This window comes from Anguilla rostrata, chromosome 12 (genome assembly GCF_018555375.3).
Source record: "Anguilla rostrata isolate EN2019 chromosome 12, ASM1855537v3, whole genome shotgun sequence".
NCBI classification, from domain to species: Eukaryota; Metazoa; Chordata; class Actinopteri; order Anguilliformes; family Anguillidae; genus Anguilla; species Anguilla rostrata.
The window spans coordinates 22,176,849-22,201,426 of record NC_057944.1 but is presented as its reverse complement, the minus strand read 5'-3'; the positions used below and the strand labels follow the sequence as shown (position 1 = coordinate 22,201,426).

Genomic DNA, 24,578 nt, shown 5'->3' with positions numbered 1-24,578 from the left:
TTCCAGACTATGTCACCAGGTTTTGTGCCATTTTCAAATTGTACAATTTAATTTAAAATCCTTATCCAGATCATTTATATAAGAAAGGAAATGCAGAGGTCCAACAGAGGTCTATAATTTGCATACAGCCCATTCTTTAACGTTTAACGTTGATGGATTGCAAGAAACCGCGGGCCTTTTAAAAAAAGAAACAAAAAACACATTCTGCTAAATATGTCAGACAATGTTGCACATCTAGTAGATTCGATAGCAGATCTTAAAACCATATTAGGTAGCCGGCTGTGATGTTTATCAGGCCACCTTAAGACCTTAAAACGCTAATTACATTATCCGGAAGAGAGTAGTAGCAACTACCTGGTTCTGTGTAGCTACAATTCTGAAGTGGACGGTGCCTTTCTCGGTGGGACACGAATAATGGGGGCAGGGTCACTGCTAAGCCACAAACCATGACAATGCAGACTGGGACGCTCGTGATTTCTTGGACCATGCACTAAAGGAAATTAATTCGGTTAAAACATTATGTCGGGCCCATGAATTTCAGTTTCGTTTTGGAGTGAACCTTGCGTGGAGTAAGAGAACACAAGTTGCGGTGCTCGTCAACCTATTAGCTAACAAACAAACTATGGCGATTGCACATGTAGCCACTGAGTATGTTTTCTCAGACTTTCTACTTAAAGAACCAACAGATACGAAGTACAAAGGAGTGCGATTGGAACTCGCGGTGGATAAAATCGTCACTTGTATCGCAGTTGGTCTTCCCTTGTTACTCATCTCTCTTGCCTTTGCTCAGGAAATTTCCGTAGGTAAGTATTACCTAGGTAGCAAATGTTAGGTGCTGGTAGGATACTTTAGCTAGCCACCACAATAGTTGCATAAAGCATTATTTATCTCCACGTTAGTTTAGCTAGTAATCAGCTATTAAGATGATGGTGTTTGTTCAGTTTTATTTGTTTAGAACTCTTCGATATGTGGTAGGATCATTGCTACAACGTTTAACCAGGTATATATTATTTGGTCAGGTTTGTTATTTTGCTCTTAGCGTTGTGCTGCCATAATTAGGCCTATCAAAATAGTGTACGCTGTACACATGAGATTCTTGTTTGCCATGTGGCCATGTTCCACAAATCTTCCAGAGACAGTCCAATTCCCTGGAATAGTTTTTGTGTCGTAGTTCGATTCCATGTTCATCCTGGTAAGTCTGTTTCAGTCAATGTCTCAGCATTTCAGTCAATTATCTGGATCCCTATCGATGTCGGTATACTCGGTGGTATTTATTCGATTGCATACAGAGACAGAAAAACATCAGTGATTCATTGATAGAAAATGCCACCTTCATCCTACATACTGTCTCACATCTCTAAGTTGAAACTTTTCCTAACCTCTATTTTTATATATTTGGGACAATTATACTACCCTACAAAGCCTAACTGCAGTAAGTACGCAAAGGGTAAAACTGTTTAAAGTGTTTTAACTGTCCAGCCGTCATGGTTTTTGGGCATACAAATTAGGCTACCTCATGAATACATGTACAATTAGTGCAATATCACTTATATGCCTATAACCCATTTGGCTGGCCAGTTAAAACACTTTAAAGCCATTTTTCTCAGTTTTCCTCTTTGCGTGCAGTTAGGCTTTGTATGGCAGTATAGCTTGGCAGTGGGTAACACTGTCACCTCAGAGCAAGAAGGTCCTGAGTTTGAATCCTGGCCTGGGACTTTCTGTGTGGAGTTTGCATGTTCTCCCCATGTCCATGTGGGTTATCTCCGGCTACTTTGGGTTTCTTCCCACTGTCCAAAGACATGTAGGTAGGCTAATTGGGTACTCTAAATTGTCCATAGGTATGAGTGAGTGCGCCCTGCAGTAGATTGGCGACCTGTCCAGGGTGTATTCTTGCCTCTTGCCCAATTAATGCTGGGATAGGCTCCAGCACCCTCCATGACCCTGACCAGAATAAGTGGGTATAGATGATGGATGGATGGATTGCTTGACTGTGTTCATTTTTTTTCTCAGTTATTTAATTTGTAGTTGGATGCAGCTTGTGCAGAAGTGTCATAGCATCATTGTGTCATAGCATTTTTTCATAGCATCTTGACTTAACCATAGTCACAGGTTCAGTTCCTAAGTGAAGGACTACCATTATAGTGTTGACCAAGGTACTTGGCCCAGAATTGAAGTTAAACACCAGTTATATATATATAAATATGCATGCATATACATATGGGGAAATGTATGTTGCCCTGGACAGTAGTGCCTGGTAAGTATATAAATAATGAAATTATTGGGTTGGACATAATTCTTAGCCATTTGTCTGCTCAATAGGTTCTCAGTGGAGTAGTGGTGGTATGGTGTAGTGTACAGCGCTCCAGACACTTCATCTGTCACAATTTTAACATGCTTGTTCTGTCAGTCACTGATTCATCAAGAGATTAATCAAGAAAAGGATTGTGCTTTGTAGGAAAATACTGTATTCATTTTTGGATTTTTGGACAATATTTGTTGTATAGGGCCCACATCTTCTGCAATCGATATATATTTTGCTCAAGGTTTGTAAATGAAGTTGCTTAGTTAAATATGCAATTTGGTTTAACATTGTAACTTGGTGTCATGCTTCAGAAGAAGTGTCGCGCTATAGCATAGTTACTATGGTGAAAACAACATAAATACTTTCAAACAACTGAAAGAGAAGCACTGCCTGGGTCTAGGAGTGACAGCTGCTCGTTGGTAAGACAGGTAGACAAATGCTGAACCGCAGTCCTTGAAGAAGAAACTGCCTGTGGAAAGTGAATAAACTTTAAAAAGATGCGTTGGACTGTTTCATTGTCTTGTTCTAGGCCATTTAATTTAAGGCTTTTTATTCATTTGTTTCACCTGGAGACAGAGTGCCTTGGCCTTTTTTCTTAGTACCGCACTTTTTAATTCACTTTCCAGAGGCGGTTTCTTCTTCAAGGACTGTTGTTCAGCATAAATACATATTGTAAAGCTATTGTTTAGATATACTCCTATACCCCGGCAATTCATTTCTGTCCCCTGTAAGGGACATTGGTCTCTGGCCTTAATCTCAAGAACCATATGGCTATTCTAATGTGCTGGAATGGACACTATAGGGGTAGTTTAATAAATACATTTTAAAAAATAGAAAATAGTTTGATTAACACTTTTTGTCATCCAAGACACTTGAATTTTGTTAAAAAATTAAAATACTTTGACTTGTTTTGTTGGGTATCAGAAGGTTAACACATACAAGGCTTCGTCTTAAATTCTTACCTTAGTTCATGATAATAACATCAGTTACATCATAACATTAGTTACTTTACTTTATTGTCTAGGTGGAATTTGTTTTTTTTCTACATTATTACAAATAAAAAAATAACCTTGAAATTTTGCCTAACCTTAAAGTTTTGACCTAATCATTTTTGCCACTTTGTGTCCATCTGCAGTCACCCAGTGCACATAATTGACCTCAATCTTTGCCTTCCAAATAGCTTTATTTTTTCTTTGTATCATGGAAAGTGTGTATGAGAAAACACCCTTGTTTATAAGAATGCCTATCCAGCAATAAATACTATAATGCAAGACCACAGTTGAATTAATACCGCATAAATTCAATTTGAGAGGTTATCAGACGGCAGCTCCAGTATTGTGTCATATTTGCATCAGCAGAACATCATGTGGCTCTGTGGTCCAGCATAAGACCTACTGTAGTGACATCCCGTGATACTTTGTAATTTATCTCCGTATGTGGCAAAGGAGTGTGTTCCCACGCTGCACCAGCGTATCTTGGAGGTCTAAAAATTCTGTCCATTAAGTTGCATTTCATTTTCTTGTCATCTTTCTGCTAATGTGTAACTTCATTTTTGTTGAAGTCCTTGTGCTACTATTATTCTCAGTTCTTCTCCTGGAGGACCGTAAGAGGAACTGGCTTTCCTTTCAGCTGTAAGCTGTACTTACTTATATGCTTACAACAATGCTTGCAAAAGTACAGTATGATTGTTTTCTGGGCTTCTTGGAAAGTCTGTCTCTCTCGTAAACGTTTCTCATAGCTCTCATAACTGAGTAGGAAAGCCCTGGTGTATCAGAATAGGCCTTTTTATCCTGTGTGTCACCATTCTTTGCCAGTCTCATGCATACCCCCACAGGCCTACTGTCCCTAAACTCAGACCTTCCCGATTCTCTCCAGGCACTCAGATCAGCTGCTTCGCTCCCACTAACTTCTCCTGGCGTCAGGCGGCCTACGTGGACTCCTACTGCTGGGCTGCTGTGCAGAAAAGCCATCTGTTAGACGATGAGAACAGCCGCGTGCCCCTCTGGCTGCATAAGGTAGGCCTGATGGATAGATTTTGTCTTGCACTTCCATCTGTTTTTCCACCTCGTTTCAGTCTGTCTTTACATGTACGTTTTCATTTACTGATATTTTATGTTATGCAAGTGCATTTATAATCAGAAGCACAGACAGCAGGTAATAGCACAAATGTACACACAGCACTTACCAGCAGATTATTTAAAGCCCCAGCTAAGTCTCAACAGTAAAAGTATAATTAAATGTTAACAAATAAAGACAATTAAATGTAATTATCTCCTCTAAAACAAAAAAAGTGTGTGGAAGCTTTAAACAGAACCTTGTTCACCCATCAGGTTATGCTCCCCTTGCAAATATGGTTACTTTTTTGGAAATTCCACCCCACCCAATTATGGGGCAGCTGGTGCAGCAGCTGTTCTGTGAAGGCATGCGATGTTATCTGTTGGCCCTCTCCCTAAACCTTCATATCTGACTAAATGAAGCCTCTGGACAGCCGTTCACTTCCCCAGCGTATCATCAGTATTATAGAGATATTCCAGGTTGGTTAGAGCAGATTTTATTCCACAGAAGACAGGTACATTCCTAGACAAGATATCAGATGGAAATTACAAGCGTGGTTCCTGTGCTCAGTGTAATATCGCCTTTAAGTGTAGTTTCTTCAGTCATCCGCATACGGGTAAAAAGATTAACATAAAAGGGGGGGTGATCATGTTGTATGTCTTGCAATTGATCTATTTATTGTAATGTCCCTGTGGGGTAGGATATGCAGAGAACATTTAAGTGTCCTTTAAAACAAAGGGTCTGTGAGCTCCGGAGTGGTATCCAAATGGGCGATGGCAGAAGCCTGGTGGCTGTTCATTTTACCACACATAACCACCCTGTTTCTAGGGTTAGATATTGGGGCATAGAGAAAATGAACATTCCACATAGGCAGGGCGATATAGACAACATGCTGCTTTGGAGGGAATGCTTTAGGATATTTTTTAATGGACTTTAACCCTGTGTGGACTTAATGAAGAATTTGATATTAGGTTTTTTTTTTGTGAGTGGGTTGCATTGACATAAGTGTGTTTGGGTATGTTTTTTTCTGTGAAAGAAGGACTACTTTTGATAACATGGGCTTACTTTATTTTAGACTGTCTGAATGAGGGGGGGGGGGGTGTTGGGAGATACCTGTTCATATTTATTCAATCATGTACAAAATTTGGTAGATATATATAGTTACCATGAAGAATACATACTGGTTTTGGCACTTCCCTTTAAGTTTAGGTGGGATGAGCGCACCTCAGGCACCTATGAGAGACGGAGGGTGCAAGTTTTAAATTTACAGGTTTCAAAAGTAACCAGTGTTCTGATGGAGGCCGATGTGGTCAAAATGGTAACTGTTCTTATGTCTTAATAAGTACTATTTATTTATTTATTTATGTATTTATTTGTCACAAGTCTTTTCTTTTCCTATTTGTTGTGCGAGTCTAATTTTCCTATTTTATATGTTCTTGTAACCCAGCACCTTGTGGAAGTTTATTAAATTATTTACGTACGTGTATTTTTTCCTACATTAAAATGTCCTGGGAAATCTGCCTGTTGCTGCTGTGCTTTATTTCAGCATTCAGTTTCTTAGATTGCTGAGCAAATATTTGCTTGCCTGAGGTTGAGGGATGGTGAGCAGATTAAACATCCAGAATGGCTCTTTCATACAACTCTTGTACTGGACAGATAATGTGTCTCTCAGTCTGCCAGTTTTTCACTGAAGAAGTGCATTTAGCTTCTGGGTTTTGGAGGAATGTTGAGCCAAGCTTTGGTATTTCCCTGGGAAGTGTATAGGCTACTTGCAGTATCCTTCACAATGTTTGGGACAAAAAAAAAAATATATTTTCTTGGTTGGGCTCTTTACTCCTCATTTTTAGATCTCGGCAGATTCTCAGCTTTTATTGGAGTGTTTTTATACATTTTGGTTTCAACATGTAGAAATGACTTTTTATACAGAGTGCCCCATTTCTGGGCACTGTAAATGCTTGGTACATATTAATGTTATGTAACTGAAAGTAGTTATGTTTAGTACTTTGTCACATATCCGTTGCATACAATGACTGTTTAAAGTCTGACCCATCACCAGGTGCTGAGTTTTCTCTTGTGATGCTCTGACAGGTCTGTACTGCAGCCCTCTTCAACTCCTGCTTGTATTGAGGTTGCCTTTCTTTTCAGCATATGAAACGTGTTCAGTTGGATTCAGATCAGGTGAATGACTTGGCCATTCAATAATCTGCCAGTTTCTGGCTTTAAAAAACTGCTTTGTTGCTTTAGCAGTTTGTTTGGGATCATTGTCTTTCTATAGGATGATGCTCTGTCCATTGGGTTTTGCGGCATTTGCTGGAACTTGAGCAGATATTTCTGTACCCTTCAGAATGCATTCTGCTGCTGCTATCAATGAAAACAAATGAGCCAGTACCTGTGGCCACCATACATCATAACACCCCCACCACCATGTTTCACAGATGAGGTGGCATGCTTTAGATCTTGGGCAGTTCCTTTTGACCTCCACACTTTGCTCTTGCCATTGCTCTGATACCAGTGAATCTTGGTCTCATTTGTGTACAAGACCTTTTTCCAGCACTCTATTGGCTCTTTCAGGTACTACTTCTTAGCAAACTATAACCAGGCCCTCCTGTTTTTCAGCTAATTAGTGGTTTGCATCTTGCAGTGTTGCCTCTGTAGTTCTGTTCATGAAGTCTTCTGCAGACTGTAGTCACTGACGCATCCATGCGTGCCTTCTGAAAAGTGTTTGGGGTTTTTCCTTCATTATGGTGAGAATTCTTTGGCCATCAACTGTAGGGGTCGTCCTTGGCAAACCAGGCCCCTTATGCAATTACTGAGCTCACCTGTGCTGTCTTTTTTAATGATGTTACTAACAATTAATTTTAGTACGCCTGTGGTTTGGCCTATGTCTCTTCTTATTTCTCATACTCACTTCCTTGACTTTCATTGGCACAGCTCTGGTTGTTGACAAATGGCAATAACAGACTCCAAAGGCAATCAAAAGCCTAGAGCCAAGATTGTATACTGAAAGCTCTCTTATACCTGCACTAAGGAAGCAACTGAACGCAACTGACTAATCATAAATGCCTGTGAATCCATTTCTCCTAAACATTATGGTGCATAATGGGGGGGTGGGGGGCTATGTATAAAAGTGCTGTCAGTTCTACATGGTTGAAACCAAAATGGGAAAAAACCCCTTTAATAAAAGAAGCTGAGAATCTTCTCTTTAACCACATTGTTTGATTACAATTCTAAAATTGTGGAGTACAGTTCAAAAGAAAAAGAGAAAAGTGTCTTTGTCGCAAACAGAGGCACTGCCTATTGACTAACTTGTGCTAAGAAGCCAAGGTTGCATGGGAACCATCTGGGCTTTTTTAAGTCAAATTTTTTATGGGATTGCAAGATTTGTTTTATTGCAAATTAGCCTAGGCCTGTATTTCGAGTTCATTTTCACATTGCACCTCAAAGGAGTGTTCATATTGTAAAGTCAGCATTATGTTTTATTGCGTTATTATTGGATTATCTGTATTATTGCCTGTGCTGTAAAGAACAAGGTACAACAGAATTGCAGTTGTAGGGCTTATATTGTTTTCATGCAAGACCTTTCCTCACACCAACACCAGGGATTGACAGAGAACCAAATTCACTGAAGAATAGTAACAAAATGTCACTGAAAACCGGTGAGAATTCTCATTTACATTTCCACCGGCAGGACTCGAGGCAGAATTGAATTTCTTGTCGTCACAGTCTGGTAGTTTTACAGGAATCCAGTGCTGCTGAAAGGAAAACAGATTGAAGTCTGTTCTTTTTTCTTTTCCCAGCAGTCACTGTTATTTTAGGTAGTTTAAATTAATTTGTTGAAGAAACCCAGTTTTATACAGTTTTATATATAACATATTTAAGATGCAGTATGTAAGTTTGAAGAAAAGAGTAAGGGACTATATTTTGAAAAGCACACAAACAAACAAAAAACACTTCACCCTTTCCTCTTAACTCTCCCTCCAAAGCCCTGCCCTCCAGACGTATGCATGAGTGCTGTATGTCATTTGAGGACTGTAGAGAAGACAAGAGCATTGAATAGCATAGGTATAGCTATAACCATAGCTGGCTAGCTACAAGATAGCACTTAAGGTACAGTATGGCTATAACAGTGCGCAAAATACATCAGCTGACTAGCTAATATTTTCTAGCTACATTAGCTACACAGTTCGGGGCAATAACAAATTCCAACAGAAATGGAACAAGAAAGATGATTACCTGTCCAGCAGAAATACTGCATGCTAAGTGTCACTTTTGAAGCCCTTCAAGTCACTCGAGTCTTGTCGGTCGCTTAGTTCAATTCCGTTTTGGTCATAATAATTTTTTTGACAGTTTTTCTTTTCTTGGTTTTTTTATCAGTACATGCTGTTGTAGTCAAGCAGAGCTGGGGCTGGTCATTTTGGCAGATTTTGCTCTGCAATTCTTTTTTGTTTTCTAGGCAACCCGCTAGGTATAGCATCATTTCTGTGTCTTCGCTTTGACAGCACTGTGAACACGCCAGATAATTGACAGGCAGAGAGCTGTCCTGATTGGCGTTCTTGCAGAAAGCTGTTCTGATACAAAGATATAAAAATAAAAAGGGCATTAAAAACCAATATAAAATATAAAAACAGGTGAGTGGATGGGGTTGAGGACGGAGACTTCTTTGATTGTAAACATAGGGCCTCAGCTTAACATTTTGTATAGTATGCATATAAGCAAATGGAGGCTGTGTCAGTCATCCAAGATAAGGTTATTTGCCTAGCCAATAATCTGTGTGTATATTCACTGATACGCTGATACATAGAATGGGCTTACTGCTGTTTGTTTGTGCGTGTGTTTCTGTGCGGATAGCAGTAGACACTCAATAAATAGGCTTGCTTTGTTACATGCGCACATTAAGGATCAGCAGAGTTAATTACTTTCTTTAATCGTTCTTTATTGTTTGCCTTCAGTAATAAGGGCTGTCTGGCTAGTCTCGTTACAGATGCTATAGAAGAAAAAGTGACTTGTACTTGAATCATTACAATTTTGATACAAAGGGAATAAGAAATAACCACTTGAAGCCTTACTTGTGTCTCTGTGCCTGTTCATGAAACATGATGCAGTTGATTGTGTGCTTAATGGATGCCTTTTCCTGAGCAGCTGACAACCCACATTTTACATTTTATCCCGCTGTGCAGGTGGGCTGAACACCTCTCTCAACACACCCACTATTTAAACCTGAAACCTTTGTGTTACAGTCCTTTTTTACCACCACTCTACAATGCACCTTAATTCTCTCTCATAACTATCTTCTATGCCCTTGGTATCATGTTTTAAATCAGATTATATCAATAACCGGTATACTATCGGAAAGAATACAAGAATGGAAGAGTGAAAGGGCTGTCAAGTGGTGTACCGGAGTTGTGATCTGGTTTCTGTTTTGAGAGTTTGAATTTTGCATGGGGTGCTGCCATCCTTTGGGAAATTAGTTAAATAAGCATACGCTATTTGTGTAATATTAAGACAACAAAGAAATATTTTGTCACAAATTATAGTGAAATATTTGAACATGGCACACAGGCTGAGAACTTCATCTTCAGTGTCTACTCTAGACCCTGAGTGATATCTTTTCACTCAAATTGCACACATTTTGTGCACCTCGACTCTTCACATTAAAGAACTAGTGTCGGTTAAACAAACCACCGTACCCTCAACGTATACCCTTATAATTTTCTGTTTTTTTCACTTCAGTACCAGCAGGGGTCACTAGAGAGCCTGGCAAGTGAACTGAGAACACATGAATGAAGCACACAGCATTGCTGTTTTCTCCGGAGTGTGCTCTCTGAGACTTGCTTTGCTCAGAATTCTAAAAGCTGTATGCTGTGCTTGTTTGTCCAAGCATGTGGTTATTCTCTGACTGCGGTGAGAGTCCTGGTATAAACGGAATCTTTCAGTATTCTAAATAGCATATATCAAAAGGAACAGCTGAGCCTTTTATGAATTCTCTTCAGTGGATTCAGTAAGAGCATCCCAAAATGCGCTTCCTGCCAGAACCATGATGAGTAATAAGACGGTGTCCTTCTAGTCCCTCCTTGTGCACGAGTGCTACTGTAGCTCATACCCGCCCCCCCCCCCCACCATCCCCCATCATCATCTTTCATTTAGAATTTGCTAATATGTTAAGGATTGCATACATTTAGTAGCATTAATCATTGTTTTTTTTTTTTTTTGCTCAAGCAGGAAGTACAAGCAAATGTTTTTAAAAATCTTTGAAGTGTTTTTATTTTTTTGTACATGGCTATGGAAATTTAAACAATTCATTGAAATTGCTATGATGAAAATTATGTGATCCACAATCTTTTAAGCATACATGCACACGCACTCCCAAACAAACCTTGGTTTCCTTGTCAACTTCATAACTGGGTACAGGAGTCAAATCAGACCCATTGTGACATCACTGATGAGTAGTTGATGCACAAAGCTCTTTAAAACCAAGAGTATACTGTGGCTTTTGTATTTATGTTACTTTGTGGTTGATTCCAGGGTAAATTCTCCCTAGTGGATGTTTGTTTCTCCTGACCATATGCTGATTCAAAAATTAAAACTGCATGTTCACCTTGAGACACTCAGCAGACATAAAGAGGACTGCGTTACAGAACATGAAGTTCATTTGATAGGACTGAATGTGGCAGTGATTGGTACTTCAAATGTACTTCACTAACTAATACTCACTAATGCAAACTAAATAATGTAATTCAGTCTAGTGAACAGAATGTTTCACTAATGGATTTCACCATTTCATGGCTAGCTTTATGCTCTCTAATCGAGCAGATAAATAGAATTTCAATTGTAACCGCAGTGCTTTTATAATCCAGTGAAATAAATATTTTATAATTTTTTTTTTTTTGTTTGGTGCTCAGTGTACATGTTACTGTATAAGCCACATGCAGCATTACACATGCCAGCCTGTTTGCTTAATTATTTTATTCATGAAATGAGTTTCTCTGTTCCATCAGTACTTTTTGTCTGTTGCCAGAAAGGGCTTTCTTTTGGACCTCTTATGTACTCCACCCATATTTTCAGGACCTACTGCACTGAGGATATATTTTACTTCAGGACTTGGTTTGGTTTATGAGAACAGAGAGGCACAGTGTTTACGTATAAAAAGTATTAGTCTTCAGTCATTCCTTCAATGGGGGGTGTTTTTAGTCAAACTGATGTTATGGCCCAAATAGGCTTGTTAATCAGAACTGACTGCATATGGGGGTACGAATATCATAGGGTCCCATGTTAGTGGTCACAGTGTCACAGTGATTGAGCCATTTGGAACATCTGCCGATAAGGAAGTTGTGTCTATGATCCAGAGGAGAATTAGCTTGGGTTTTTTTTTTTGTATACAGTGTGTGCAGAATTCCAAAGAGAAAGATAATATAGATCTGGACATGGTCAACTCAAAGCACAATAGTGGGCAGATGGACAGGATATTAAGGTTAAGTTTAAATAAATAATCATTCAGGAAAATCCCCATAGCTCTAATAATCATTGAACATATAACATTTGTATTATGTCAATTTGCATAATATGTATTTATTTATTTATTTATTGAATGTTTATTTGATAGGGACAGATACATTTAAACATAGATTATTGTCAAACAATATCAAATGCAATGTATCACAGAATTTATAGCATATGCTAATTTCCGATGCTTGTCCCTAGATGGGCTTTTCAAACACACACACATACAGCACAAAATCATATAATCCTAAAATACATACATTAAACAACTAGAGCATTATTATATACATTAAAATTGAGTAAAGATATCATAACATTTGATGAAAACCTAGCAATTCATAAGCACATATGATTACACGACTGAGTGCATTTTAAAAATTGCTTCAGTTTATACTTAAAATGCTCAAAATTATGGTCAGTTTTAAACATATATAACAACTGAAGTTCAGAAAGACTGTTCTTTATGAAATACCCTAGTTCAGCAGTCTTGGTCACTGAAGCTCCTGCCAAATTTTCTCCAACAAACAGCCCTCTGTCCAAGTCACTGAGATCTTTTCTTCTAACCATGATAGCCAAAATGATTGTATTCAACTGTGAGCATGCTTGGATGTTAATTGCTTTAACACCTACTTTGTATTCCTCATTTATTCAAACTTTTCCTTTGTTTTGGCAGTTACCTTTATATGTGCTTGTGTGTATATGTCTGGTTTCTATGGTAAGTTTTTTGCCAGGGAGCCCTGGTGTTCCTGATATGGAAATTTTGGAGCCCACAGCGAAGTGGAGAAGAGCAAACTACATTTGCAATTTCTGTTTTTTTCCCTATGACAAGGTTTTCAAAACGGTCCTTTTTTTAAACACCGTGTGCAGTGCTCAAATTATCAGTGCATTGCAGCAAGTTCCCATAATCTTTCTTTGCAGTTCTGAAAAAGATTTACTCCTCTCGTGTACAAGCTTTTGTTTTCATCCACAAGCTCATTTATTTTGTGGCTCATAGCACCTTTTACAAGACTGTGTAAAAAGTCCACACAAGTAATGAATTGAACATCCAAAGCAGGGGTCCTCAATCTTATCCAGAAAGGGCCGGTGTGGGTGCAGGTTTTTGTTCCAACCAAGCAGTTACACACCTGATTCTACTAATCAGCCACTAGTCTTTGCTAAGGACCTTGATTAGTGGAATCAGGTGTGTAACTGCTTGGTTGGAATGAAAGCCTGCACCCACACCGGCCCTTTCTGGATAAGATTGAGGACCCCTGATCCAAAGAGTTGAGCATGGAACAGGTCCAAATCTCCTTTCACACCAGTGCCCCTAAATTAAAGTGTAATTTGCATTTTTTTTAAATGTAGGAGCAATTGTGACCATTTTTCTTGCAGTGTAAAAAGAAATAATAATAAAAGTGTATGTTACATTTATATGTAAATGAATGATGGCAATGGTTTCATTGTTCATTGTTTTTATAAGCTTGGAAATATGTTTGGCAAGAAAAGTTCTAATAGGAACACTGCATGTGGCAATGTGAGCGAGAAGCACCTTTAAATCCCTGCAGCCTCTGTACCTTCTGAGCTGGTTTTCACAGATGCAGGCCTGATTGTATATAAGCTCCAGATCTGGTTGATGCCTGAAAACATTGTTGACACTATTGTTCCTATAGGCCAGCTGTAAGTATGGAATGTTCTGTCAGGCTCCTGCTGTCTGTGTGAACTTGCTGTGCATGAGGCATACTCCAATGCAATGACTGTGCAGCTCTGGCAACACTGTGAAAGAGGCCGCATAATTGTCCACCCACTCCTAAAATGGCAGAGGACTTGGCAGTGATGAGATGTGCCTACAAATGCAATGGGACTTTCCAGTATTGGATAAAGACGAAAAATCCATGTTATGAATTGGTTTTAAAAAAAAATAATAATAATAGTAATAAAATAACACTGTAAACCTGTCCCTGTTTTTAAACCTGTTTCTTCAGTTCTTCCCTTACATCCTCCTGCTCGTGGCGATCCTGATGTACATCCCCTCCCTGTTCTGGCGTTTCACAGCAGCGCCTCATCTCTTCTCCGACCTCGCATTCATCATGGGAGAGTTCGACCGCACGTACAACCGGGCCATCAAACTAGCCGCCATTGACCCCCAGAGGTAACATGGCCATCTCACATAGTGCCTGATCAGATTTCAGCACGTAGCAGAAGTCTAATCTTCTGTGAGCTGTCTGTCAAGTACCTATACTGGTGTAATAATGGAAATGGATAAAAGCACACATGACTCATAGGCAGCCTGACGTACAGGGTGGTAATTTTTAAAAATTAGTTTTATTATTTAATTTTTCAAAATTATAGTCAAAACTATGTTAAATAGCTCCGCAGTTGTGCTGCTGGGTAGCTCACTACGTAAAAGCACCGCTTGCGACATACGTGAGCACCACGGTCTCACCTGCCTGCCTCTACCTACTTTACCTAAGGCATATAGAGAAGGGATTCAGCTGATGGAGATAGCTTTGTTCATTGCTCAAGTGACCTGTGTCAGCTGTCTTGGCTTGCTTTATGTGGGCACACATGATTGGGTCTCCTCTGCCCTGTTCACCGTGTACACGGCTTGGGGCTATGGTGTGAAAAGGAGCAGCTGTGTGACAGCACTTTTTCAGAGGAGAAGCGCAAGCTATCTTCCAATTACAAATCGGTCTGGGGTTGGAAATGCCAATTAAAAAATTAAAAAAATAGCTCTGCAAGTTCTGTTTTGCTATTTTGATATGTTTTTGGGAGATACTGTTTGTTAAAAATAGGAGGTGTTCTCAATAAGGGCTTAGCTAAAACATGTTCCTGCAGGGCTGATTCACAGACAGTAAGAGGACATTAATATTCAGAGATCTTTACTCAAGTGAGAGTCTTGGAGCTTCAAAATCCTATTGCTGTGAGGGAACAGTACCTGTTCATTATGTTCCCGTCAGAGAAAAAAATGATTGCTTGAAATATGGCCTTTGTGTGTGTTGAGTGTGCCTCCATTGATGAATAGGTGTTTTATAGGGATGTAACAGCTGTAGTTTTACTGTCATCTCGACCTTCATCCTTAACAATTCTCTGTGGAAGTCTATATTTAATTGTGCTCACTATCTTCTAATATCCTGTCATTGGCACAAGTTTTGTGTGCACTTCAGGTAAGACAACAATAAGCATTAAAATGCAGCTTAGAGTCCTAAATCTCTACTCATTCTCCCACTGCCTCATACTTGAGTGACAGTAAAATGATTCCCAACTGGTCCAATTAAGCATATATTTCAGATTAATAGGATGCTGTCAAATCAGAACAGATAATGAGGGCATAAAGTCAGGGGCTCAGTGTTCACATACTCGGGAACCATTTCATCCCTGTTTCTTGTCAGCAGCAGTGCTGGGGATCTCACGGAAACATGCTTCAGGTACCCTATAGTGGAGCAGTACCTCAAGACCAAGAGACACTCCAAGAGCCTCGTGATGAAGTACCTCTTCTGCAGAGTGCTGACTCTGGTCATTCTGCTGTTGGCCTGCATCTACCTAGGCTATTACATCAACCTGGCGTCCATCACGGACGAGTTCAGCTGCAACATCCGCACTGGCATCCTGAAAAATGACAGCACCATCCCCAATGCCCTGCAGTGCAAGCTGGTGGCCGTGGGCGTCTTCCAGCTTCTTAGCTACATCAACCTGATCATCTACATCCTGCTGGCCCCGGTGATCGTGTATGCTACTTTTGCACCCCTGCTGCAAGGCCCAGATTTCCTCAAGCCCTATGAAATGCTGCCCAACTCCTGCGTGCTGGACTTGGGTGGGCGCTTCTACGACGACCTTAGCATATACCTGCTCTTCTTGCATGAGAACCTTAGCGAGCTCAAGTCCTACAAGTGCCTGAAAGTGCTTGAGTTGCTGACGGAGAGAGGTGGGGGGGTGGAGACCTTCGACATGATGGGCCTACTCAGCACCCTCGGCCAGGTGAAGACGGATGCTGTGGACGGGAAGGTTCAGAAGGGCAATGGCCTGGCAGCCAAGCCGGATCATGACCGCAATGGCACTGAGATGAAAGGTGAGATGATCATCATTATCAGAATCTTTGCCGCACATATACTTAGTACAAGTGTTCACATGTACTAAGGCAGGGGTTGACACTAATGGTTCAAAGGCTCTTTCCCTTCGGGCAACTAGAGCATGTATGCTGCTTGCTTACTTGCCAAAAAAATAAAACCGGACGGCACCATATAAAAAAGTTTCAGGTTACTTAGTTTTCAGTTTTACACAGTTTATTGAATGGGCCTAAATGGTGGTAGCATTTAAACATCTATTATACCATTTATAATACAATGGGTTATTTCTACTTTTAATTGATTGTGAAGAATTTCCATGGAATAAGGTCATGAATAGGTGAACAGGATTTAAATTCATATCAAATAAGAAACGGTACATCACAAAGTACATTAAATGACCTGTATCTAAAAACAGTATTAAGCATATGAGGTAGTGTTCTGATATCAGCAGCTGGTGATCGTGTCCTTGCGTTTCAGACTTAAGGCAGTGTTTGTGCAGAATGATATGCAAAAAATAAATAAAATGAGATTTGTGTATTCTGTTCATCAAAAGTACAAATGAAAGCGCACACCAGAATCGGAAAGTGTTGTCACTTGGCCGGCAGCCGGCACTCGGCACTTGTGGAAATGCAATATGCAATATTGCACTGGATGCAATCTTTTAAATAAGTTATTGTTATTGTTATTCCCCTTGAATGGAATTGCTTAGCATTGAGTCATTTAGTGGCATTAAATCATATCTTTCACTTGTCAGCGTGCCCTGGAAATTCCCTGGGTGCAGAAATCCTTCTTTCCAAGTCTTCACAAATTTTCGCCTGCGTCCTGCAACTTTGTATTTGCGTTTGGATATACACATAGCACTTGTGGCAGTGGGTACTTTATTGCTCTTGCCAGGCATCTTGCCTGCGTCGGAGGTTCTGAAAATTCATCTTGTGATCTTGACATCCGGGATGGGGCGGGGGTCCATACTGTCCATACAAAGAAGTACACACCCTCATCTGCTTTCGGCTGCAGCAGAGTGGTGTAAACATGAAATGGCATCTCATAAGCAAATTTAAATTTCGGAGAGGAAAACTGGAGGAAAAGCACTTGTTCAATTAGGCAACTACAGAGTAAAGCCCACTTCTGGGGTTATTTTTTTTTTTTTGCGCAATCAGTGACTTTGAAATGAAGGAACACATCTAAGGAAGTGCCATTTCTCATTTTAAAATGACTCATGGTTTAGACAATTAAAATGCAGTATGGGCTCAGCAATTTTTTGAGTTTGTTATCTGCTGCCTGGAGGAGAATGGGGTGTTTGCTAAGCACATCGTTTTTGCTGTTTTAATCCAAAGGTTTCTCCTGTGATGAAATGTGAACTAATCCTCTCCCCATACATTTCCATTTGAGCCTTGCAGGAAAATCAGCAGCAGAAGCTAGCAAAACGGATGAGACAATGTTTTACTTCTGTTGTGCCCAATCATGTGCCTGGCCTGAGATTATGCAAATTTTCATTTCAACCAATCATTTAATCTGATTTCACAAATTAGTTCCCAGACAGCGGTATGGATAGGTAGAAACTGGACAGTGTTCTTTAGTTGGGCCTGGTAATGCACATTAATACATTCATTCACAACCACTACACTAAAGAGTCGGAAAAATTGTGAGAAACTGGGAATACATTTCTAACATCCGTCTGCTCTGTTAAACACAGCTGGTGATAAACTGGTCAATAGAACTCCTGTTTCCAGCATCCAGCAACATATCAAAATTTGTTTGCAAAATCAAAATTTTTTGACAGATCCTCACGACAACATTGAAATTGACTTTCACATTCCACGAGACCTGCTTAAATGCATAAAGGGTTGTCCTGCATGGCTCCGGTATATTGTTTTGTCAACGTAATGGTTTCTGCTAATGAATGTCTACTTTCTGCTTTGTGAAATTTGTGGTGGCGATGGTAAGTTTAGCTTACAGCATAGATTTTACAAATGAGAACTAACTATGAATTCTCCCTGTGCTGATAATGCATGAAAATAAATGATAGAAATTCTAAGATGAAAAGGTATGTTGGTGTAACACCTTACGACTTAATGTAAGATGTTACCAAGATACCTTTTCATCTTAAAATGTCTAGCATTATTATCATTTCTATCATTTATCTGTGTTATTGAATATCGAAATTAGTCAACCCAAAATTGATCTTTTTTTAATTACGACAGCCATAATTAATTTTTCAGTACTTACACCTGAATAGATAGTGTGACCTTGTTCATGTCATCCATAGAGTAGATCAAATGACACCCACCATCGTCTTTCATTCCTTATGGGTCCTTGGAAACCTTGAAAGTTCTTAATTTTGAATGTGGAAGATCCAAGGATGTGAAAATACTTTGATGTTTTTAAAGAGTGATTCAACATGCCTTTTTTCCATATAGATAGCCTGTACAACAAAACTAATAGGAATTCAGAGATATCAGATTTGTTTTCCAAAACACAATATCTCACTCATAAACTGGTTATGCTTTGAGTCTGGAATTTCTCTATGCATTAACTTTCTATATTTACTAATTTCCATTGTGAACTCATTAACGTTAATTAATTTAAAAATGGATATCAGAATTAATTCATAAAGAAAAATGAACAAAACAAATACAGCGCACCTTCATTAGGGACCAGGTGACTAGTGTTCCGCCATTGAAATTATTAGGGGAACAGTACATGCATGTGGTCAATTACGCCATCAAGCACTAATAAGATAAAAGCTTGTCAGCACAAGGAAGTATTGTGATGCAATTAAACGGATGTGTCAAAATGAATCATTGATGCATCAGAAAGATCTAGAAAACCTATTAGAGAATTAGTGCATGCAATATCAATGTGGTTCACTGCACACTGATGAATATAATTTGTTTTGTACAACATGCAGTTTGTTGTTTGGCCATACCCTGAAGGCAACAATACATCAGCATTTCAAAACTCATCAAATAAAAAACATCAATAAAAATAAAAAACGGGATTTGCAGCCTGAAACAAGAGAACTGTGGAGCTTTGAGCACCCACATTTTTTAAATATACATGTATGTCACAGGCATTTATCAGGGCTAATATTTTCTTTGTGCAATGATGCTGTGAATGACAAACTCTTTTGATTAATTGTGAGTTGCCTTTGGAAGGGCATTGCAGTCTATATTTTGCAAACCAATCGCACAATACCCAGTCAGTTAACAGGAATAAGGCATCCAAAGGCAAGTGTCTCCAGTGGCCTTCACTTGCATTTTCTTTCCACAGTGCAGTTCAGCATATTAACTACCATAAGCCAAAAGTGCATTGTCTGTCCTTTCTGATTAATGCACCACATTAGAATGATTGTTTAACAATGGCCTTTTAGTTTACGGAGGAGGGAATGGTTGTAAAGTCAACCATGTAAAGTCAGAACATTTGAACATTACATAACTTGTGTGTATTAAAAAGTTTTAATGTGTGTATATTGTTTTAAATATATAAATTATCTGTAATTGTGGTTTTTATTTTAAATAGCATTTTTGCAGCCTCCCAGTGATGAGGTTCCTCTCACTTTTGTACACTTAAATGTCTGAATTTCCTCTGAGTTGAATTTTAAATGTCTCTGTTGTTATCGTCTTTAAATGTCTTGCGACATCTATCATTATCATGTGAGTGTACTCAAAGGTTTAATTTCTGTTTCATCAAAATCATTCCACACTTGCGTACACTGACATATTTTTTTTTAATTATTATTGCTGTTTTTTAAAACCCAAACTTCAATTCCAATTTCGAATTATTTTGGAAGTTATTGCAAGAATATGGTTCATAGGAACTAAAAGCTGTCCATCCTAGATCTGATGGGTTTCTTGGAATGTTTGGTATATACATTTGGTATATGGACAGATTTTAGGAATACTCTTTTCACAGATCTATAGAGAGTCTGTGCTTTACTTGAGTAACTAGTCTTTTTATGTTGAATACATTTTTGTCAATTTTCTTGGATAGCTGGAGGGTATGTCAATTTTTTAGTTAACCAGGCTCTGCTTCAGACTTAGGATGTAATTGAATTATTGATAGTCTAGCTAAGTAGGCCTGCATGATGGAGAGTTCAATGAGGACCTGTTTATCTAAATTACATTTGTCTAAATTGTGTGGTTACAGGGTTCACATTGCAGCAATCCGCAATGCAAAATGGTACTCACGTGATACTCATAATTTTGTAATTTGATGCTTGTCCTCTGATCAATATGTTTGTTTCTTTCTTGCTAATTAGAGAATTTTTAGTCTCAAAAACTCTGAATGTCAAGTTGTCAACGACAAAATATTGATTTCTTTATTTTTTTGGCGATCATAGATTAAGTGTACCTTGATTAAATATTCTGATGTGCTCCTAGCATGTGAATTATCTCCAGCTTGATCAATTTTTGCTTCCATGTTCTGAATCTTATTTGCTGGGGTCTAGTGGGACAACAGATGGCTGCGTTCTCGTTTTATATGAGTCTCCCCGAACCATTGCATGTTTCCCCTTATATGCAAAAAGCTAAAAGCAAAGCACCAAGACATCAAATAAAGACACCATCATAACAAAATAGTACATCAGTGATCCTTCTTGCGCCATCTCTGTAAGTTTATCACACCGGGTTAACCTTTGTATCTGGCTGGGTGCTGACCCATAGGTATCAAAATCTTTAGTAAGCACCCCACCACCAAAGACACCAACTTGTTCCCCATGACATTGTGAACAATACAAAACATGATTGCATTATATTATGGAGAACCTAAGGTTCACGTAATGCTAATCCTTTAGTATGTTTTGCAACTGAGCACTCTCTTTTTATAACACCTGACTCCTTATCAGCACAGTAAACAGTCTGTTTTCCTTTGTGAGTCTGATGAGAGGCACACTTCTGTGATCTGCCCTACGCTTGTAAATAATAAAAAGAATCTTGCCTTATCATACCTCTGTTGCCCCCCCCATACGAAAAGCACTTCATTTTTTCAGCAAGCACCTACCCTAAAACAATTTCTGGGGGAGACGCTGAACTTCACATGCATCTCAGGGACTACAAAGCTGATAGGATCTGTGCGTTTTCAGCCCAAATTTCATTAAATTCCCAAAGCCAAGAGTGTTCTTTGATAATGGTAGCATCAAAAGGAAAATCTAAGTAGCACTCAGTGGGAGTGTATGGCTGGCTCTGTGGCTTTCGCACTCAATGTTCAGAATGATTGGACAGTCAAATAAATGTTTCATACAGTAAGAGTGCTGGTTTTTTTTTGTTTTTTTTCCTGCAGACATGTCTTCCCCGTTACTGGAAGGAGGGCAGAAGGAGGATGGACAGTGCTGTGACAAGGTTGCATTACGTCAGCGGGTCAGCTAACGGCTGAACGAGAGGCTGTTTGATACAAACGTGATGCGTCTGATCAGACTTCATGAACTTCACATTTTGGAGGAGAATCGTGTGCCCTACAGCAGAACACTGGGAGAGTTTGCCGTGAACCGCCAGTTTCTGTGAACGCATCCTGGCTTTCATTTTTTAACCGGAATTTTTAATTCCGAAAGAACGTTGTATTTGCAGATCGAAGTTTCATAAAGGTTTTGGTTCTGAGAATCATATCTGGGACAAAATTCCTTTTTAACAGCAACCTTTTTTCTTTTATTGTTGTGAGCGGTTAATATTTATTGTGGTGTAGAATTTGCACTGTGGCTAGGTAGGTTTTGTGTTTTGTGTAGTTTTTCCCCATGCTGTAATATTAGCTAAGCAATTTGCAGCTAAGCTGGCCTGGTGGTGGAAATAATTACAAGAATAAAATTTTAGAGAAATAATGCTGTTGAATTTTTTCCTCCTACACACTGCTACCTTTTTAGAGTGATTCAAGGACCTTTGGGTCGATAATGTTGAGATTCAGCTGTCAGATTCAGTTGGTTACGTTTGTTTTCTTGTTTTTAATTAAAATTGTGCCAGTTTGTAGTTTTCACTCTGGTCTCATCTGCTGTACGGTCTCACTTTGCAACGGGAACAGCATGTTCTGGAGAGTGCATGTGTGAGGGGAATGTTGAAAAGAACAAGTAGCTGCTCATGGTTATTTCATGGGGAAATATCTGTTGTTATAAAAACGTATTGTTTGATGTTAGCGTGAAACGTGTTGATGACAAAATGTATAAGAAGGGTTAGGGTAATGTATGGTTCATTCTCCCTCCCTTCACCATCCAAGGTTTTCAGCTTTTTAAGCAATGCAGTGTGTGAATAGTAAATGGAATGTGTTGCATGTAATTTGTTTAGAATGTTCTCTGTAGTTGGCAGTTTTCCTTTTTGATTCACCATACTTTCTGTTTTTGAAAAAAGCATCCATGGCTTGGTTTATTACTTTGAATGGTCAGAACTGTTCTCACAGTTACATGTACTTATCAGTTGAAAGGCATCCAACTTCATTATTGCAATGTACAAGTACTTGTGCTGTTCAAAAGCTTTGTTCTTGTTTTTTCCTGTTTTTCTATGTTGTGCTAAAGTACCCATTTTCTCCCCGATGACACATACGTGCATTGGTTCCTCACTGCTTGCACAAGACTTAATATTGTTCTTGTTCATAATGTTCAGTATGTCTCTGGTGTGGGTTGCTGCAAAGTTTTAAGGATTTATTTAAGAGCAGTACAAACCGGGCAAAATTGTCTTTTCATTTAAAATGCATAGAAAAGGTTAAGTTAAAGTATAGGGGCAAGGATTCTCGGTCCAGTACGAGTCCAGTCTCATAGACCGAGTTACACGATGTGAAGTAGTCAGGGTGAAAGTGATGCGCACCTTGATGTCACTGAAACGGGTCTAGTTCTTAGTCTGTCTCCAGACACCTTTATTCAGTAAACTGTCTATAGGTAATGTTTTTTTTGTACAGAATGCAGGATGCCATTTTAATAAACTGCTGAAAACTCTATTTATTATGGTATGTCATTTCATCACATCCTTGAAAGTGTGCTGAGGTTCAATTATTGGTTCTCAGATGAATAAATCTTGTTCTGGAGGACAGAAGAATAAATGTGTTCTATTAGCAGTTCAATTGTTTTGAAATGCGTTTTGTTTATACAGATAATATTTGTATCACTTTTTTATATAGCTGCTGCACTGGTTTGTGCAGCTGTTTTTATACCCACTTGCCCATTAATATTTAAGGCCTTCGTTTCAATGTCATTGCCATTCCAGAAATTCTGATTTGCAAGGTCTGGAAAATTGAAAACTAAAAATTCTTGTGTTTTATAAATATGTTCTTGCTATTCCAAATGACCTCAAATTATTAAATGAGTCTTTCAGAAAAATAAAAGGAGAAATGTGAAGGTCGGTGCCAAGCTTGGCTAACTTTCTCCCTGGCTAAACTCCAGGTTTTCAGTGTGCAGGATTATCTGTGTTCCCGAGTTACCGCTTTAAGACCCAAAGACCAGTGAAATCCTTTCTGCAAAGTCTCAACCAAAGCACGCCAGGAACAATGTTGACACTGACACCATTGTATCAGGGTGAGCTGCAGCAGATACCTAGAAAACTTGCCAAATCTCAGCTAAACTATTCTGGATGGACAGATAGCACACCAGATATATGTGAAAATATAGTTTTATTTTTGGATGAACTGCCCCTTTCAATAGCTTTCAATCTTAGGTATGCTGAAACAAAGCCTAAGTTTGTTGAATGTTATTGCACAGTAGCTCAGTGTGACACGTTGAATGATCTGCAGGCTTAACTATATGATGGTAAAGCCTAGCTTGCCAGCTTATGTTGCATTCTTTTGTATTGTCTGGTAGTCTGATGCTAGTTGTAGAAAAAATAGTTGTTTCAAACTAAACCAGTAAACATCTGATGCTACTGATTACGTTACAGTCAATGCTGGAAAATGCTAATGGTTCGTAGCACCTGAACACTGCCTAAAAGAAAAAACTTGCCGTTTTGAAATCTGTCAGCCAGAGCCTGGGTTCGGCACATGGTCATCCGGCTCTTTGATGTCAGGTGCATTTTGTATGATTAAGGCTGTATAATGCATATTTTTCCACTGTATGCCGTTTTTATGTGTTGGCAACCTGCTCTAACCTAACGACAAGGGATTATTTACATAGACGTCTTACAGGCATGAACATTAATGAACACAGGATACACACCCCCCTGGTATTTATCTTCTGAACAATCTGCTAATATGATGGTGTCCATTAGAAGTTAATCATTATAATTGGGTTAAAAACTTGAAAGAAATATTAAGAAGGCAATCGATCGTCTTTTTTTAAATATACGTAACCACAGTTGGAATCCAGTTTCCCAGACCTGTAACTTCTTTCTTATTCCACTGTTTGAAGATTCTTGTAATTCCAGTATTAGCAATTCCACATTGCTTGAGATTAATGGGAATTGCTCTATGAATTCAAAGTTATATTTGAATTGATCTCAACCTTGGTGCAAAATGCCAGAAGTTGGAAACAAAATCAGGTAAAAATAAAATTACTACAGATGTATACCTAAAAAAACAAGCTGCTAATTTTCAAAAATAAAACCTTAATACTCATTCTTCCAGAAGATGAATAAACTCTGGATATATCATTACCAAATGATATGGGACCTAATTACTGTCCACACTCCCTTTGCTGATTTTCTTCTAAATTAATTTAGTAATTTGAAAGTATTACATGTGACTCACATAAAACAGCCAGTCTCTGTAAAGGCTAAAAC

General features: G+C 38.8%; 1 protein-coding gene across 2 annotated transcripts; it reads left to right on the top strand.

Annotated features, from left to right (window-relative positions):
- Nucleotides 1–163: 163 nt before the first annotated feature.
- LOC135235875 (pannexin-1-like) lies at nt 164–22,809 on the top strand. Of its 2 annotated transcripts, none has more exons than XM_064301830.1 (5): nt 164–803; nt 4,178–4,317; nt 13,816–13,982; nt 15,226–15,899; nt 21,175–22,809. In XM_064301830.1, exons 1-5 carry the CDS (start codon nt 623–625, stop codon nt 21,258–21,260), a joined length of 1,248 nt encoding a protein of 415 aa, XP_064157900.1. In that variant the 5' UTR covers nt 164–622; the 3' UTR covers nt 21,261–22,809. The 2 variants fall into 2 exon arrangements, with proteins under 2 accessions (XP_064157900.1, XP_064157901.1); XM_064301831.1 differs by lacking the exon at nt 164–803 and adding an exon at nt 1,068–1,192.
- Nucleotides 22,810–24,578: the final 1,769 nt, after the last annotated feature.

Bases quoted from the DNA above. Each gene is read 5' to 3' on its own strand.
- LOC135235875 (XM_064301830.1), top strand. From the start codon at position 623: ATGGCGATTGCACATGTAGCCACTGAGTATGTTTTCTCAGACTTTCTA. The intron at 804-4,177 runs GTAAGTATTACC...GATTCTCTCCAG, and splicing joins TGCTCAGGAAATTTCCGTAG to GCACTCAGATCAGCTGCTTC. The intron at 13,983-15,225 runs GTAACATGGCCA...TCTTGTCAGCAG, and splicing joins GCCGCCATTGACCCCCAGAG to CAGTGCTGGGGATCTCACGG.